We start from the raw sequence: 19,110 nt of genomic DNA on the forward strand, positions 1-19,110 counted from the left end.
CGAAAAATATGACTGAAGAAATATTTGCTGACTCTCCATCGAGTTCTAATAAATGATATAACGGATTCATGTAATTCGTTAATTACTCGCCGGTATATTTTTATACAGATCGATAAATACAAATTATAAGATTTATAATATAAAGGCAAAAGGAATATAGCGAGACTAACGCGCGTTCCACATGCGTGATGCAGTCTGACGAACGATTTTCATCGAGATGGCAGACTGCAAGCGTTCGCAGCTATAAGGATCGCTTATGATTCTCCTCCGTCATGGCGCAAGATGAGCCAGACGTTTTGGCACAGCTCAGTAATGGCATTGTATCAATACTATTTCACCTTGCCAAGAGACTCCTTGCGCGCGGGAGATATCAAGGACCTGGTACGAGGTCACGTCGGCGGAGGGCGCGGAATTTTCTAAAAGGGATGATATATAGAGCCAGCCAAGCTTGGACGTCCGTGTAAAATCCATTCGGCATAAGATGAGTGGGTGGGAGAAAAAAAGAATCACTTAGATGATCTGGGAGCAGAAGAGAAAGAAGGAGAAGGAGGAGAAAGGTCGAAGCGCGATTGGATATGGAGAACGTCGATCTTGAACCGCGACAGTGACAAGCGACATAATGGATACAAGAATGTAAAAAGCAAATGAAGGCAATTCGGAAGAAATCTCAAATAGCCGTTATTAATAGAAAGAATTGATTCTCTATTGTGGTAACTTTTATACAAGATGCGTTATATAATAATTTATATAGTCAAATACGATTTCTACAAAGAGGAAAATTTCTTTCTTTCTCTCTTTCTCTCTCTCTCTTCTTTCTTTTCTCTGTATTTCACAAATTACAAAACTGTTCTGAAAATTTTACAATTTGGCATTTATTAATTTTGCAATTCGGATTATATTTCTATAATTTAAAATTACTGTAATCTTCAATCAATTTTATATACACAAGGAAAACTCTTGTAACTTAATTACTTAATATTTACGCTTATGCACTGAAATTAAAAATTGTGATAATAACCATGTTTATATTGTCATTATAATTACATGTTTTTATATCGTTCCTCTCTCAGCGGCATGTTACTTTAGTGATTTAATTACACACTTTTTGCGATAAAAGAGAGAAATGTCTTTCTCATATCTAATTAAGCAATGCGAAAGTCATAACGTTGCTGTACAGAAGGTTGTATCCAATTGGTCGCTTTTTTCGTCGGAAGGTCGACTTCCAAAGAGAAAGGGAACGAGTCCCGAGACCGCTAAAGTGACGCGAGATAATAGATGTAAGACGGGAAAAAACCCGAACAAGGATGGAAATCCGGCCGGGCGGCCGCGCGCCGGTGAGAATCCAGGAAAATCCATCCACTCACTGATGATTAATCAAAGCCGCGTGGCGAAAATGAACGCCGTGTAAATTCGAACGTTTTTACTTTAAAGGTAAGTGAAGGACGTAATTAAATCGGGCAAAATGCTCTTTAAGCATTTCAAAGGTATATGCACGGTAATGGAAATGTTAGATTCAATATTCTTTATGCGAATAATAATAAATAAATAAACGTACTTCAGCCTTTAAAATCCAGTGTATAATTAAAAATATATTATTCTATAGATTATTATTATTAATAAGTATAGGTAGCATAAATTTTATTAATACCATAAAAGAATAAATTTCCTTCTTTATTATTCTCTCAAATACCACTGCTTTTTAACCGGACGGAAGAAATAGTGTCTGATAGAAACTGCGCTTCGCTCGTCGTGCATTAACCCTGGCCCTATAGTTACGCAAGAGACGATCTATATTATAGATTTCTCGATCGGAAACAATGGTCCTTAAGATAGACTGCTCTCACGACACATGGGAAGAAGTATCGCTTGAGACTCACGGTCTTCTCAAATATAATTATACCTATACGGGAACGTTATAAAATCTATAGACATAGATGTAACGTTCGATGAAGACGAAAAGCGCAGTGTAAATTTGTTGTACTAAAATGTATATCATATGTACAAATGACGCGTTTGCTCAATTGCAAAATAAATAATTTTGCCGCTGCAAATTGCTTACTCTTAAAGATTAAGAACATGTAGAATTTTTCGCGATCAATATATTTGTACCATAAAGTACAATATTTTTTTAATAAAATACTGATGTCGCAATTATTGCGAATCTTTCATATTAATTGCGATGTTCAGAACTTGACCTAATTCGCGATATGAAAGCTCACTTTTTAAATTCAAATTTAATATACATTTAAGTATAATATTATATATATAATTTTATATATTATACATAATTTAAATATATAATATATTTAAAGATATAGATATTTATATATACCTATAATATGTTATTTTTTACAATAAGAAACTTACTTTCCCCTCGTTTGAAGTAAAGGCTATAATGAAAAGTAAGACCAATATACGAGCATTAATCGATGTTACAACAAATTCATATTATTATGTCTAATTTTATCGTATTTGGACTTCATCAGAATTTTCAATAATAAGCGATTCGAATAATTAAGTACTAACATATGTAGGGGTCAAAACGCATAATCGATTAAACATAGAAACATACCGCAATTACAAAGTAAAAAAATTAAAAGTAGAACGCTTTCTTCTACAGTCTGTCATCCTCCATTAAATTTTCGTTTTTTTTGGAAATATCGTCGTCTCGTGGAAACCCATATAAGTCAATAATTTTGGAAACAAGTACCATATATTTCTGGACCATCTTAGTGGCAACTGGATAAATATACTTAAATTAGATAATTTAACACTGATTCACTAAAAATATATGAAACCAGGACTTACATAAGTGGTCAGCGATAACGAGAACCATGACAGACAATTATTCTGTGATATCGATATAACAGATCTGATCTATGCGAAGACACGTCACGAACTGAGAGAGAAATGAACTTGACACGAGGACAATGATTGTTTGCAATTAACTAGTGGTGGAAAGTTCGTTTAAAATATCAAAATAAACTTCGTCCAATAATTCGGTGTCTTTGTTAGAATTAATACCGTTGGTTTGCTCTTTAATGTGTATCATTTCAGAGATCATTCGTTTTTGATAATTCTGTTCATGATCTAATATACGTGTGTTATCCCAATGATTTAAGATATGGGAGAACGATGAAACTCTTTTTTTGTTGTGTTTCTGTCTCTTCCGTGCTACCGTTCAGCGATTGGTTAATAAGTATTTTTAGTCTCAGATTTATATGAAAATTAAATCCAGAGGGTAACCGTTCTCAAACAAATTGTTGATAATAAACAATAAATTTTTTTCCTAAAAATTCGGATGGGATAACCTGATTGCTCTATCTACTAAACTATATATGGTCCCAAGTTTATGTTATTTTTTAAATTAAATCTTAGGGGCTGCGCACAATGAAAGGAATAAGGAACAGAGAACAGTTTAATATTGACATATTCATTGTGCATATGGCATACAGAAATAGAATAAAATTTTATCACTGTTCCTTAGCGCTATTCCTCGTCTATTCTGTGTTAATAAATCACATATGTTAATATGTTAATATTGAACTGTTCCCTATTCCCTGTTCCCTGTTCTCTATTCCTTTCATTGTGCGCAGCCCTTAACAAATCTTTTTTTATCTACAATCTGACTTTGAATGTTTCGATCAGAAGCAAGAAAAATCGTGACGCTTAAGAGTTGCTAATGGTTCTTAATAAGTTAAAAACATGTTCCCATCACCACAGCGCTTACCTGGCTTGATCTCGCGAGGATAAGCCTGCGCCCACGATCCGTTCACGACGAGCAGCAGCAGCAGCGGCGGCAGCAGCAGCAGTGGCAGCACGAGGACCACCGAGATCCTAGCGATGCGCGCCAAGGTCATCCTCTTGGTCCCGGCGCCGACCGAGCTCTGTTCTCCAGTACCGAGGGGTTCTCCGGGCACTGATCGTCGCCGAGGCGAGGCCCTACGGTGCCCGAAGGAGGATCGAAACAATCGATAAATCAGAACCCGATACCGGGGTTTCTGCGAGAGAGAGGGAGAGAGAGAGAGAGAAAGAGACGAGTAATGACCTTCCAGATCCAGGAGGTCACGCGCTGGTTGCACCGCGCGCCGCGCCGCTTGCCTGCGACCTCGGGACCTCTCTAAAGTCGGCGGCGACGGGTTCGACGCCGAACCAGGCGAGATTTGAAGTGTATATGTGTACCGAGAGTATTCACGGCCGCGAGTGTCTGCGGCGAGCGCGAGGCGGGCGAGTAAGTGGAGGATCGAGTGAGTGAGGATGGACTGACAGACGTGCGGGCGTACGCACGAGTCAATGAAGTGAGTGGTACTTACCCGTAGGAGCCCTCACCTTACCCAACTCGGACCACCACCCCCCTCTTCCGTCTCCTCACCTCCCTCACCTCGCATCACTTCTTGCACGCACGCCTCTCTTTTACCTCTCGCCTGGCTCTCTTTTCCATCGTCTTCCTCCTCTTCTTCCGTACTGTCTTCTTCCTCATCTTTCTCCTACTACCGCTCTCGTCTCCTCTGCCTGCTCCTACTCCTCCTCTTTCTTCATCATTTTTTCCTCCCGCGTCTCTTATTCCTCGCGTCTTGTTTACTTCCCTCTTCCTTTTTCACCACACTTTTACATTTAACTTGCAGCATCGACTGTAATTTAATTGGCAGGCGTTTATAAAAGATTTAGTTTTCGACGATAAAATAATCTGTGTAATCGGACAAATCTTTCGAAATTTTTTTAAACTACATAAATTAACATCTTTTATTATTCCTAAATGGAAAAATTAATTAAAAATTAATTGTCTCTCTAAAGTTTTGTATTGTTTAGTGTCAAATATATTATATATTGTAATTATTAGGTAATTGAGTCGTTAATTCATTCACTTATTCTCGCACAATCTCTTTTGCGCCACGTAGATTGCACGACTACCAGCATAAAGTTTCCGTAAAAGTGTAACAGAAAGATTTCAAATCTGGAAAGCTTCTGCACAGCGTCGCCTTAACCGCTACTTTTATCACGATTGAAGAATTTTATGAGTAATTAGCAAACTTTCTTTGGGCGTCAGAAAGCAGAATCTTGCAGTACACAGTGTTCTGTTCTCTTTTAAAAATAATTAAATTTATAAATATCAGCACTATACTACATGTTATAAACAATAAGGAAAATAATTTGATTCTATTTTATGCCGCATGTAAAATATTACGTTTAGAATGATTATGTACACAAATATTAGGGTTTTCTTTCTTTTCTCATAAATGATTCCTGATACGAATTCTTGATCATGAAGGAACATATATCACTAATAATAAAATATAAACTGCGCGTTATACATATTTTGTTTCAAAAGGCAATTAATGTAAATAAATTTACAAAGTAGTCTGATACTTTTGATCACTTTCAATTTGCTCAGATTTATTTGGCGTATTTTTATCAAATTATGAAAATATAATATGAAGTATCTAATAAGAAGAGGTAAATATGTGTAAACAGATTTTTATAAAATGCACATTATATTATATTCTAATTATCATTAAAAATAAGAAAGAAATAATTGTAAGTAACAACGAAAATTGACACCTTACGATCAATTCTCAGCGAGAATTATCTCTCCTCAGAAGGAACTAGCTAATTATAATTCGAAGAAATAAAAAGGAAGATACGCGTATTTTTGGCACTCTCGTGCGGTATTTCCTCGCACATTGGCCTTTTGTTCCGGCTCCTTCGCTTACCTACTACCTCCGTCGCGTTGTTTCTTAGCGTTCGCCGCGCCGTGTTCCCACACGCTTAAAACTTCGCCACCTCCATTTATCCGGTATCTCTTTTTCCGTGCGGAATAGCGCCGGTAATGCCTCGCGTGCAAACATCTTCTCCAAGATCTCGGCTCATTCGGTGGCGCTGCCGCGATGTTCCGCTCGTGCGCGAGCGCGCGCGCGTGCGGACGACACGCGATAATTTTATTCCGGCGCTACCTAAATAGCTTCGTTACTCTCTCGGACGAAAACAACCTCAAGTTATTTCATTCCTTCGCGATCTCCGCCGCTGTCGCGTTTTCGGGGTGTCGCGTCGTGTAGCCGATTTTCTTCTCCGCGAACTTATTGAAATTTCACTGCGAAGGTACGAGGGAGGAAACTCTTTTCCTCCTTCCGTCCCCTCCTCCGCCGCTTTCCGTCGCTTTGTCTTTTCACGACGCGAACGCAAACCAAGATGCAGCCTTCATCTCTTATTTCCCACGTTTCTTCCCATTCCGCTGCGCAGTGGGCGCGCAGAGCATCGCCACGCCGGCTGTTCTTTCTGTACGAGAATCTCAGACTCATTTCCCATTACTTAATTTGTATAAGCATTCCTTCTTCTCTCGCTGAACATGACGCGGTATTTCTTCCTCGCAATTGCGCCATTGTAGCAATTATAACTATTACATTGTCTACGGACGTGGAGCGTTGTTCTTGTATAAGATCGAGAGAGATGAAATAATTAAAGCTGTTAAATAGAATATAATAATTTTCCAATAAAATAAGTGAAATGAATAAAATTAACAATAACAGTATTGTAATATAATATTGTATAGCGTATAATATTAATTGATAACATTTAATAACATTAATATACATTGTATAAAATTATTGAAAAATTACGGGCTGATGGCAATAAAGATAAAAATATCAAACTCAGTAGAACTTTTATTTGGCCTGGTTAATAGGGTGTAAAAATTATATTTTCTGAAAATTTCGCTGTAATAGATGTCGCAATATTTCTTACAAGTTTTGGCTTCCGCTCGACTGTAAGTATATTCGACTTTTCCCTTTTGGCTGCAATACGACAAACTACATTGCATAGTAAAGGCCGCACTGTCAGCCGTAAAACCTTTCGCGAGGCATCGCGAAATATTGATTCCCGTTGAAAGCAGTTTGGACGCAGCTGAGACCATCGCGGCGCGCGGATATACTTTTTCGATGAACGGCGGTACACATTTTCACAAATTTTCGATAATGGACGGCACAATGCGTCGAAATGCCGCGCCGCTGCCTTTTCCTCGCGCGCGCCAGGAAAAGCTATTGTGCGAATATTGTGAATAAAATGCATTAACTAGAATCGGTTCCATGTGGCTTTTCGGTTACTCACTGGACCAAAACAGATCACTGCCAACAGAACGAATCGGTAGGAACAGGCAACTGGTGGTCGACGGTTAAAGATAGAAATATAAATGGCGCCCGGAAATAAATTAGCAAAAACATTTCCTCTTTCACTTTACAACTCCAAATAATATATTTTTAAATATATAAAATTATAACTAATCTTTTTTATTTTAATTTTTTAGAAACAGAAATTTTTTATTCTTTTTTATCGTAATACATTTATAATTCTAGAAATCTCTTTTATAATTATTCAGGGTAATATAAAATTGATCGGATCGATTTATTATTATTTAATGTTACTTCATTGTGGCCAATAAATTGAGCGTTTGTCTTAAATAATTTGTCATCCTAAAGAAGAACTGCGGAAAATGTTGCTTCACGAAGAAAAAACTTGTCTGAAAACTTCACCATCACTCGTTCTGTTTTAGTTGGGAGAAAAGAACTTGTTCTGCAAAAATGTATCGAAGAACGATCGCTTTCGCAGATGGGCAAATATTACGCGAAGTACGAACAAATGTGACGCGGGCACTCGCACGTGGGATGACCAATGAGAGAGGCTAAGACCACGGCGCAGTAGGAGAAAAGCGTGCTGTGGACAAGTCTATCCATCATGCTCGACAAATCTGGGGAAGTGGAGTCTCGAACGCACGAGACCTCTCATGGGGGCTTAATAGCAGAGAAAAAAAAGGATACGAACTCACCTGTAGACCTGGGAGATGCTGAGCGATCTGCTCGCGCGATCAACAGCGAACAATCGTCGTGAAGAGCGGTCTTATACTAGAACGAGAATGTCACGATATCGATCTTCCTTTTTTCAGATTAGAAACTGATATAAACAAGATGACAAAATATTATCTGTGGATATATTTATATGTATTATGTATTATAAAAATTTGATAGCATTTATATTTATATGTATTATAATATTAATACAATTTTTATATGTAATTAAAAGAAATGGTTGTTTTTTTTTTTAATTGACCACTTCTTTTAATTATTTTCTGGCGAGGTAAAGTTCCTATTTTTGTTTTATTAATATATTAAATTTAATATGTATCACACACCAATTACATAAAAATTGTATTAATATTATAATACATATAAATATAAATACTACCAAATTTTATAATACATAATACATATAAATCTACTGATAATATTTAATATATTAATTTTAGAATATAATTTTTTATATATACACTTTTTATTCAACTGTTATAAACCCACAGCTATTACGTTTTTATGATTGTTATAAGTTTATGTAAACTCGACTCGACGTTTCCGAAAATTTCTGTTCAGAATAAATGAGCACCGTTAAGCTTGTTCGCACCCTTCCACGTCGGATTGCAGTCGCATCTACTTACGAGGTTAATTGTGATGTCGGGACGAGAGAGTGAAGAGATCATTACATCGTAGATCATCCATTTATGGCCGCGTAGTCATCTGGTCGCTCAGCTTCGCATGAAGATAAAGCCGTTTCAAACGAAAGCCGACCTCCCGTGAGTATCGAGTATTTTGTAATAAGATGGAGGTTCGTCGGGCTTCGATGAAGACTACGATTAACTTCCCCTTCCCCGCTGTGTTCTTCTCAGCATCCTATTCTTCTTCATTTCTTCAGTATCTTCCCAGGTTGCTTTTAAAGTCTTTCTATAAATCTTGAAACGTTATTCTCACGAAATTGAACTGAATAAGACAGTTTTTTTATAAACTTCTATTTTGTAATTGTTAAATTTTTAAGAATTTTAAGAGTAGTCAATGATTAGTAATTATTAGCGATAAAAAGTTTTGAGATGTCTGCGGACTTATATGTCAAAAATTCTTATCGCTAATGATTATTAGTTTGACATATATAATATATATTCAAACGTATATATATAGCGTCTCATAAATCCAGCATCATTAGAACAGAATTAAAAAGCCAGAATATTTTTTTATTTACTTATATAAGCTATATGTTCACTATTATTTTCAATACACAAAGTTAAACGTTTTATCCAGTCAAGAAATGCATAATTAATGATCGATATTATGATGGATAATGATATTACATGCACCAATAATGCTCTATAATACTCAAGTTATGAGACGTTATGTATATATGTTTTTTATAAATTTTCGAAATAACTAAGTAAACAGCAAATATTTAAATAACTGTTAAGTATTTGTTTTACATTTAAGTACAAATTTTTTATCATAAAAAAGTTACAGCAAAGAGTAAATTTACTGCTACGAACAACTTTTGCTCTTCACTTTTTCTCTATCATTCATCTAGATACAATTAATAAGCATGAAATCTTAATGATGTTGAAATTTCTCAAGCTATAAAAATTATTCATTTAATTTAAACTCTAAATATTATATAAAAATTGCCATATATTAATGTTTTTTTGCTACAAAAGTTGTCATTAAGAAAATTCCTAGATAAATGTTATATATCTGTAGATAGATAGATGTAATTATACAATAAAGAAACAATTTGTAGTCTCTATTATAAAATGCTGTTGAATACGAAGAATATATTATGTTACAATGATATCAGTTGTCAAAAAATTATTATACATCAGAAAGCAATTATTTTATTTTATTTAACATCGTTGTGCGATTTTATTTACAATGTTTCCTTTTAAAATAATTGTATCCAAAAAGTTATGTTCTAAAGATTTCTTTCTCTCTATCTTCCTTTTATTATTTCTTAACGCGAATGATTTAATTTAATAAAATTACTATTTATAGAAATTCATTGGATTTAAATTCTCGCGTGTTAAAAATCGGAAATCGATTTTTGTCGATCAAACAAGAAATGCAAACTTTCTGTAATTGGTTCCGTTCGATGTTCCGGGTCGTTGTTTTCGGAATGTCAAAGATACGAATAACTTTCGCAATCTCGTCGTCTCCCGTCGAAGTAGGTGTCTATTGATCCATGCACGCGGCGCCAAACGAGAATTCATTGACTCGATGAAGAACTTCAGCGGAGAGAGCCCGTGCTCCACGACGGAACGGTTCTGGATTTCCGATTCTCAATTGGAAACTTCCCACGCTTCTCGCGATAGTTGGAATCGACCCGAGAATTTTATGCGCTTTTGGACAATAGTCTACTTCATTCTGTACCTATGTCAACATATGAAAAACGTGAAAGCGATACATGAAGCGACGCAAGTCGATTCCGAAGAGACAAGGTACAGATAAACTAAAGAGTTTTATTAAGCAGAAAGAGAGAGAATAATTACTGAAGAGACTGCATGACGGAAATGAACGGTGTAACGAAAAGCAACTCTTATATAAGAAGCTTATTAAGGGAGCATTAATAAGACACTCACAATTTTATTAGTTAGTTATAACAGAAGATATAATAAAATCATACTGAAAAACTACTATCGCTCTAACAGAAGTATAGTAATGTCTATTATACATTGTGGTAATATGCCTATTAAACATAGATCGCGACCATACCTTATAGAAGCGTATAATAAATTATCACACGGCAATTCGAGAGATTTTGATAAACTTTCGTATTCGAACCAAGATGCATTAAGATAGATCATCTAACCAGGCGAATTATATGTGTAGTAAAATATGCGTAAAAAGAAGACTTTATTTATATCACGAGATATGTGATACATACAAGATTGCAAATATGTATGAATGAAGAAATAGCCGGATCAGCTAAGAGTAGAGATCGCCTAAGACTCGCCGAAAGCTTATAAACTTCAGCGTTCTCATGCATAATAATTAATATTTTTCAGTACCTAGTATAATTACTACTACGTATATTAATAATATTACAGATGTATTTAATTTATAAAACAAATAATTATTACTGTTGCTGTCGAGCCGAAAATTGATGCAAGGCCGTAGGTAGGATCTTTCTCGGCTGGCACGGACGTGCAGAGCACACGCACTTGCGCGAGTGCGTTAATTTCCGTGAATCCACCAGCGCTAGGAAACGCATTTCTTGCCGCGGCACAACATCGAGCAAAAGGTGGAGAGGTGCGGGGAACCCCGTCGTCGGTGATCATCGCCGACGACGACGCGGCAGGCGGTCGGCTTCTTTCGTACAACTTCTTCGAGGGCGACTCTAGATCCATGTTTCATGAGCTACCGCGCGCGCACGTCGGAGAGGGTTAAGGCCACCGCGGGTGCCACGAAAGTCGCGCGATCGCCACGATCTATACGTTTCCCAGGACTTACCCTTTCGCGGTCGGGGAAAACTAAAAATTTTAATTGCAGAATTCTTAATCGGAGAGAAAATGTCTTTGTGGGCCCGTTGTGTATGAGAAGAAAGAAGATGTATCTGTAAGTGTAGCGTAAAGGCATCTTGTCCGACGATCATTTTTATAATGTTATCGAGATTGCTGTTAATGATACATTGCTATGTAATCTATCTTAAGAGAAAATTTATTAAGAATATTTACTTTCAGTATGTTCTCTAAAAACAATACTTGTATTGTTTCTTGTTGACACTGTTACGTGCATATTATATATATTTTTGATTATAAAAAGATAAAAAATTTTATCTTTTTTTTTTTCAAACTACAAATTTCTATAATTTTTGTATTGGTCATTTGCAAGGAAATCAATACATTCAAAATAAATTTAGTTCCGACAATTATTAATATATAGGATATCTTAATTTAGATAAATTTTTAGGCAAAAGTGAAATTAAAAAAGATCTCACTTGAATATCATTCTTGTAGTTAATATATTATAAGAATATTATATTATGTTACATTATAAGAAATATAGAAATTGAAAATTCTTTAATTTTCTTATAATGTCTTTTTAATCGCAATATACTATACTAATATGTAATAACATCAGCAAACTGTGGCGGAGTGCAGTATGTCTAAATTACATACCTCTAATATCTACCTGACCCCATTTAGCAAATTTATCATGACGAAATATGGCAAAGTTTAACAGTGTGCCAGGTGACGCTGCGGGATAGTAAAGATTAAGGATGTCGCACACCGGGTCGCACCAGCGCCGTTCCAATGCGTACGCGATCTCAAAGATGATGAACTCCAAAGGAATTTTAAATTAAAACGGAAGAAGGTCAAACATGCTCGCTTTAGAACTCGCTCTCGCGACGAAAGAAAATCGTATTTAAGCTTCCGCGAATTGGGTCGCGGTCCGGTGTTGCCCCACTAAAATACATTTCATAAAACATTGCGAAACAAGACCTAAACAAGCTACGAATGTTGAACACTTTAAAGTCGTTTAAATCGCATAACTCTCCGAGTGGATTAACTATACGCTTGGTAATGCTAAATAGGTACGCGAAAACTCTCTGGGAAAATTTCCTCTCGCGCAACGAGACTCGACAGTATCTTTTAATACAGATCGTTCCCATAAACATGCGTTAAAATTAATTGAGACTTGACTGAGTCTCCGTGCGCTTTTAGAAACGAACCTAGAGGCAAGATTCTTAAATATTTTTGCATCTTTCTGCGAGTTAAATTTTTTTCAAGAGAAAATGAAAAACGGGCACGAGTACACGTGGACAACTCTTATAACAATCTAAGATTACATGTACACTGAGAAAAAAAGTTGTTAACTTGACTGAATGCGTTTAACTGATTACTATTTTTTTTATTGAAATATTTAAGTATTCAAATTAAATACGACATATTAAATCAAACATGACGTAATTTGACTAAATACTTAAATATTTCAATTTAAAAAAAAATGGTAATCAGTTGGACGCATTTATGCTCATTTTTACCAATATATAGATTAACTTAAATCTCGGTTTAACTTACTTTCTTTCTTTTTCTAACTCTTAGAACTTATAGGAAAAGATGACAGGTAAGTTAAACCAAGATTAAAATTAACCTGCGTTGATATAGAAATGGAAATTAGTCGAGTTAACAACTTTTTTTCTCAGTGTACCCCTCGACATGAACTATAAATGTCCTTTTCGCGCCATTGAGGGTCCCGCGAAATTTAGGTGGATGCGAATATCCGAAAATTCGAATTCTCACTATGAATACAAATGTCCGATGGAGACCGCCTACGTAATATCCCGCTTATCTCGCTCGTTCGCTCGTATCGTAAGTCGTCGGTGTGTGGCGAGCTTTAAAGCCCGACACTCGCCGCGGCGGGGAAATGGTGCTACTCTGAATCACCAGCAGCCACGGCAGCACACCGACGATATTCCTTTCTGATCGATGCGCTCGCGACGATACGGCGCCTGCAGACCGTCCTTTCAGATACGCGCGGCCCGGCCTCGGACGAAAGCTGCATGGTGCACGCGGACACGTTGCACGCCGCGGAGAAAACCGCGGTCGCGCTGAACGATGGTCGGCGCTATTATACGCGCCGGTCGATCGGGAAACGGTGATCGCCGTTGTTTTTTATGCGGAAGTAGATCGAACGAGGTGAAGCGTCCGCGAGATTGGAATCGAAAATGAGATATGTGCGCACACACGCAGCGGCACCGTTAAGGCCGCCTCGAAATTTCATCGATGCGAGACAGCATTTATGAAATACTCAATTAACATCCTCAATCAGATGCAATTAAGAATATATCTGTACCTTAGAGGTAAAGAATTGTATCTTTATTATTATAAATTCAGAGAAAACAAGGTTTAAAGTTTTAAATAGAGATATAATTTTTTTAGATATAAAATAAAAGTAGCGCCTTGATTTATTAAATTTTTAATAAAGTAATTTAACTGACATGTTTAATAGTACAACTACCAATAACACCTGATTTAAAAATTATAGGCACTATAAAAATTTTCAATAGGTACGACTTTTTTTAAATATTGTATCTTAGGAACTAGTATATAATAATAGACATAAGACGCTTTACCATTAAACAACTTTTAAGCTCCTGTTATATTGAAAAATGTATTAACTCTACTTTGACAAACTTTTGACAAAAGCCCGGGAAAAAATACCTTTTATTTGTCCATATTAGTAGATATATAATTATATATGATCATATAAGAAATAGAAATATAAACAATATTATATGGCTATATATGGGAATATATGATTATATATTCTTATAAATGGAGATACGATTTTTTACCTCTAAGATATAGAAATAGAAAAGAATATTCGCAGAATTGAAAACGAGACTAAAATAGCATGTTCGCGCAAATGCAATTTTGAAATTCCTAGTATGAAAATTATTAGGATGTGTTACATAATTTTCTTATACGAAAATTATAATCGTTAATCAACAAAAATCAAGATATATGTATAAGTAATAAATATATATTTTAAAAAATATATATATGTACCTATATACATATATGTTGATTAAATATGATGTAATGTTATAATAATGACGGAAGCGAAGCAGAAATGACGGAAATAACGATAGAAGAGACTGGATGACATATTAAATTTGCCATTAAACGTTTACTATCCCAGTTTTCCATAATGGATTTCTAGTGTAGCGAATTTAATAAACGTTTTGATACCACAATGACGTCAGTATTGTTCCGCCCGTCAAAATGGTGCTGCGAGAGAAAACGTGTCAGCTGGGATATAATAAACTTCTGGAACGCACGCATGTTCATAAATATTGACAGCCAGCCGACATAATTATTAATTACCTCGTAATTACTCGCGCATTTCATTAGGGCCGTATTTGCTTTGTGGAACTGGAATGTGACAAGCGGCTTTTGAGCTTGTTATATGCATTAAAATAATTCAACAATGTATTATGCGAATTAATGTTTCAATAATATAATAATAGCATGCTAAACTTATATATATGTAACGTTATAATTTCGTTCTCCGTAATACAGTTGCAAATAATTAAATTAAAACAATTAATGGTAAAAAACATCATTGTGAATTGTAAAATAATATATTGGATGGCTCGATAAGCGCAATTTGTCTGCATTAATAATGGACCTTTAATCAGATAAAGCATACATTCCGGGTGTAATTTAAATACATATAATTACGCTCAATGCAAATTTCTCAAGCAAAATTATCATCTCCAGATATACGTATTGTTATTAACAATCTAATTTTATTTATTATCATTTTCTATCTACAATACATACGTGTCTTTGTCCAAAATAAATATATCACCGTGAAATTGCGGCACTCAGTAAACATTGCATAGTATTTGGCAAATAGCTATTTGGTATTTAGACCATCAAAGTGATTTTAATTATCAAATAGTTGCGAATACAAAGTGCAGCACTTTACAAACTGTTCCACGTGTGCATATGTCATATGTGTTACCGTTCACTTATAACGATATACTTATTTAATAACAACTATTTTGAATTTCTTTAACTGATTTTCATAACTGTCTCTGGACCTGATAAAAAAATCATTGTTATTTTCTGTTTCTGGAAGATCCCTGCAGAAACAGTTATTTCCAATAATTAAAGTTCCGTCAGTGGGTCAAAAATGGTTCATTTTTAACATTTTCTATTGGAGCATAATCGCGAAGGATAAACATTCTCTGAGCATTCAGTTGATATATAAAATTCAAATTATTAAAACAAACTATTAAAACTTACACATGATCTTTTCGTAAAAATCGAACAACGCGAAACCCGGAGTTTGAATTGTGTCTCAGGAGAAACATCATTCGAGTTCTTCGCGCAAATCGCGATCACATATGTGTCGTCACGAATATCAAATTGACCCTTGAGACCCATCTATTCTATTAAATCGCGTTTCAAGACGCTTCAGCTGACTTTCTTAGCGATTATATAAATGTGAGCCTAAGCTTGAAAAGCCAATAAAAACCTTATTTGTTTTGAGAAACTTACAAAATTATAAGAATACAAAATTATTTCTGTGTCATAGGATATGCGCGACGCTGGCCGCGGTCTGTTACGAAAACTGAATAATGCATCACGCTGATATAATAAGATGTTAAATCAATTGATTGAAAACGTGTTAAATCGTTGGATAAATAAAGCTAAGAAAAAGTGAGAGGATAGAATATATACAACCTAATTAGCTGACGTCGCTGTCTATGGGAGATGAAATTGGTCGAAACGTGGGATGGACTCGCGTCGAACGGAAACTCGCATTAATCCGCGGCATTATGCACTTCCCATTTTCCGCCACCGCCACCCTCGTTGGTTCCGTTCCCTTACTACTCGCTTTTCGCTTCATTTCGCCGACTCGCGTTTATGATATGGCGATATTTGCCGTGATGGCGTACGGCCAAACGGGGAGAGGCCGGTCATTTGCCCGATGTGCCGATACACTACGGCCGGACATCGAAAATACGAGAAACGATCATACATTTTCATTTTAAAGCTAACTCCAAGAATTGAAGATTCGACGCTCAACTTGCGTCATTAAATTCCGCGGAAAATTATTTATCCCGCGTCTTCTTCAATTTATCCGTCGTGAGAATTAAAAGTTGTTTCGGCAACCAAGAACCATTTTTATTTTAGTATTGCCTCTCTTTAAACATTTTACACCTAAGATTGCAATTGTTGTAATTATTTACGTATTGCCTGTGCATTTATTCCTACAGAAATTTAGTTTCTTATTCGTAAAATTCCAAAAAAAGTCGTAATTTTATATATACAAAATGTCGAAAAATATTATTCCAATTATTATCTTATTGTTGTATACATCACTATTATATGATTTTATAAATATCGTGTTGAATTTAAAACAAATAAATGTTTTTGTTCATTTGGTTTACTAATAATTTTGAAATTTTGCGTGTCATTTCCGTAACTTTAAGTTTTCTCATTTGTTTGTTAACTTTAAAGTATCGCGAATAATAGTTAATTAAGTAAAAATTATTAATTAATTTACTTTACAATATTTAAAAAATTGTAAAATTTTTTGGAATGTGGGATCAAAAATAATGTTAACTTCATTTGTATTTAATTATTTTAAATATCCAAATTAAAGTAAAATTTTGCGATGTACTTGCTGTAAGTTGTCTTTTAAGATGCAATTCTACTTTAAATAAAATTATTTTTATTTTTCATTCTTGAATTATTTGGTTTTTCAAATTTTTCACGAATCAGCGATTCTGCTCAATGTTTGTGTAGAAAGTAAAGTCACTATAATGCCTAATTCTGATGAAGATTTAATTTAAAACAGAATTTACTCGCCGAATTATCGTACAAGCGGCGTCATCTGACGACGAGAGCGCGAGACTGCGCAAAAAAGTTGAGGCGGTTGTTTGTTGCCGACAGTTGCTGATGAGTGATGATTAATCTCCTAACCTAAAAATTCACGCGGTATCGTTACTGTCGTTGGAGAGTGTGGTGCGATCGTGGATCGTTCGGAATCTAGTCCAGAGAAGGGAAATGAGCGATGCCGAGCTTCAGGAAGAAGAAAGAGAAGTTTTACTCTCGATATACGACGGCGATCCGGCTTTCAAACAGCTAACACCCACGATATTTCAATACAAGGTGCAAGGATGTCTTTTAATTCGTATGCTCTTCTTTCATAATTTCGCCACTTCTCTCTAAACTAATTCGGCATAAATTGTAACAGTACAAATGTCGAGGATGTTTGTATTAAAATAGCTGTCCATTTGGATACAAAAAGTATCTCTACTTTATAGTTTCACCATATGCGGTTAATGCACTTTCCCCTTGCATCTCTTCATTCAGAGTTTAAACAATGTAAGAAGTTTACTTAGTCTTACAATTATGAAAGAGGAAAAAATGGTTAGCACACGTACGCACTTAATTTCAATCAGAAGACAAGTGTTTCTTATTTGCATGTCAAACTAATATTGTATTGTGATAAATTGTATGTATTAGCTATATGACAGTGATTGTTTACATAGTATGGAGAGGATAACGATGTAAAATCATTTCTACTGGAAATTTCATGGGGCGCAACATATCCTACGGAAAAGCCGACAATCAATATGGATACATTTTACAATAAACATATGTAAGTACAGCCAAGCGACCGCTCAACTATTCTCGCTCATTCAATTACTTTGATTAAAGATGAATAATTGGAATATACAGTGTGCAAGAGGTAAAGGACAAGGTGGTGAGTCACTTAGAGGCAGAGGCTGACCAGTGGTTAGGTAGCGCTATGACGTATACGTTATTTCAGTCTGTCCAAGAACATTACATAGACTTAGTCTGCATGCAACCAGACTCAATCACTGATATAAATTCGCATACTAGTAAGCTGAAAATTACAGAAGAGAATCAACAGGTATACATATTGCGTGGAATATCAGTTTGCTATTAAACGATACATTATTACAAATTATTGCAAGCGAAATTGTATTTAATTGTGTTTAAGGCTGAAGAAACGATAAAAAAACCGAGGAAGGAACATTTGAGTAAAGCCCAGAAGCGTAGGCAGTGGTACAAAGCGGATGGCAAAGGTGAAAGACAGCGAGGCTGGAACTGGGTGGACATAGTAAAACATTTATCACAGACTGGCCCGAGAACGGAGGAGGAATCATAGCTTAAGACCATATTTTGTACAGTATGAAAAACGTGTTATATTTTTATAAATTGTTGGAAATAAAATCATTTCCTTATCTATTTTTCAAAGTGGCCTTGGTCTCATATTATTAATCATTTTCCGATTACAGTAGTCAAGTAAGAAAAGTTATTTTAATAAAGAACAATTAGCAATTTTAAGCATAATTGTTTTTCATTTTTATTATTATTCACGTTGTCCTTATTGTTCACTATTATCCATGTAAAGTCTCCATGCATCAACTGCCAGCAAATTTGTTCCTGTTTTCCATCCTAGAATTATTAGTTACGAGTATATATTTGTACTTAAATGTTGAAAATCATTATTGACTTAAAATTGAAATTACGTACCATTCATTTCTAGACTATTAAGGAATGCTTTATATTCATTAGAAACGATTATATCTGCGGCACCGATACTTTGGATAGTTACAGTCGACATTTGTGCGGTGCTATTTGGATTCGCAAATGTCTTGTGCAGGATATATACATACAGTAATGGATACGATATTTCAGATGTCTCACATTTCATCAATATGTCCTGTATAATGTTATAGTATAGTTGTAATAAAATGTATATA

General features: G+C 35.3%; 2 protein-coding genes across 2 annotated transcripts in view; one reads left to right on the top strand and one right to left on the bottom strand.

Moving 5' to 3' along the window:
• Positions 1-3,860, bottom strand: part of LOC112464965 — a 40,248-nt gene extending 36,388 nt beyond the window's left edge. Inside the window, exon 1 of the mRNA XM_025032279.1 lies at positions 3,731-3,860. Within this exon, the coding sequence (XP_024888047.1) occupies positions 3,731-3,860 (130 nt within the window). The remainder of the gene's footprint in view (positions 1-3,730) is intronic.
• A 13,437-nt stretch (positions 3,861-17,297) lies between these two features.
• LOC112464966 (RWD domain-containing protein 4) lies at positions 17,298-18,592 on the top strand. Its single transcript, XM_025032280.1, has 4 exons — positions 17,298-17,485; positions 17,869-17,978; positions 18,059-18,254; positions 18,345-18,592. The coding sequence occupies exons 1-4, from the start codon at positions 17,381-17,383 to the stop codon at positions 18,510-18,512; spliced, it is 579 nt and encodes a 192-aa protein (XP_024888048.1). The 5' UTR covers positions 17,298-17,380; the 3' UTR covers positions 18,513-18,592.
• The last annotated feature ends 518 nt before the right edge of the window (positions 18,593-19,110 follow it).

The sequence above is a fragment of the Temnothorax curvispinosus genome, unplaced genomic scaffold (genome assembly GCF_003070985.1).
Source record: "Temnothorax curvispinosus isolate PA1 unplaced genomic scaffold, ASM307098v1 QBEX01014781.1, whole genome shotgun sequence".
NCBI classification, from domain to species: Eukaryota; Metazoa; Arthropoda; class Insecta; order Hymenoptera; family Formicidae; genus Temnothorax; species Temnothorax curvispinosus.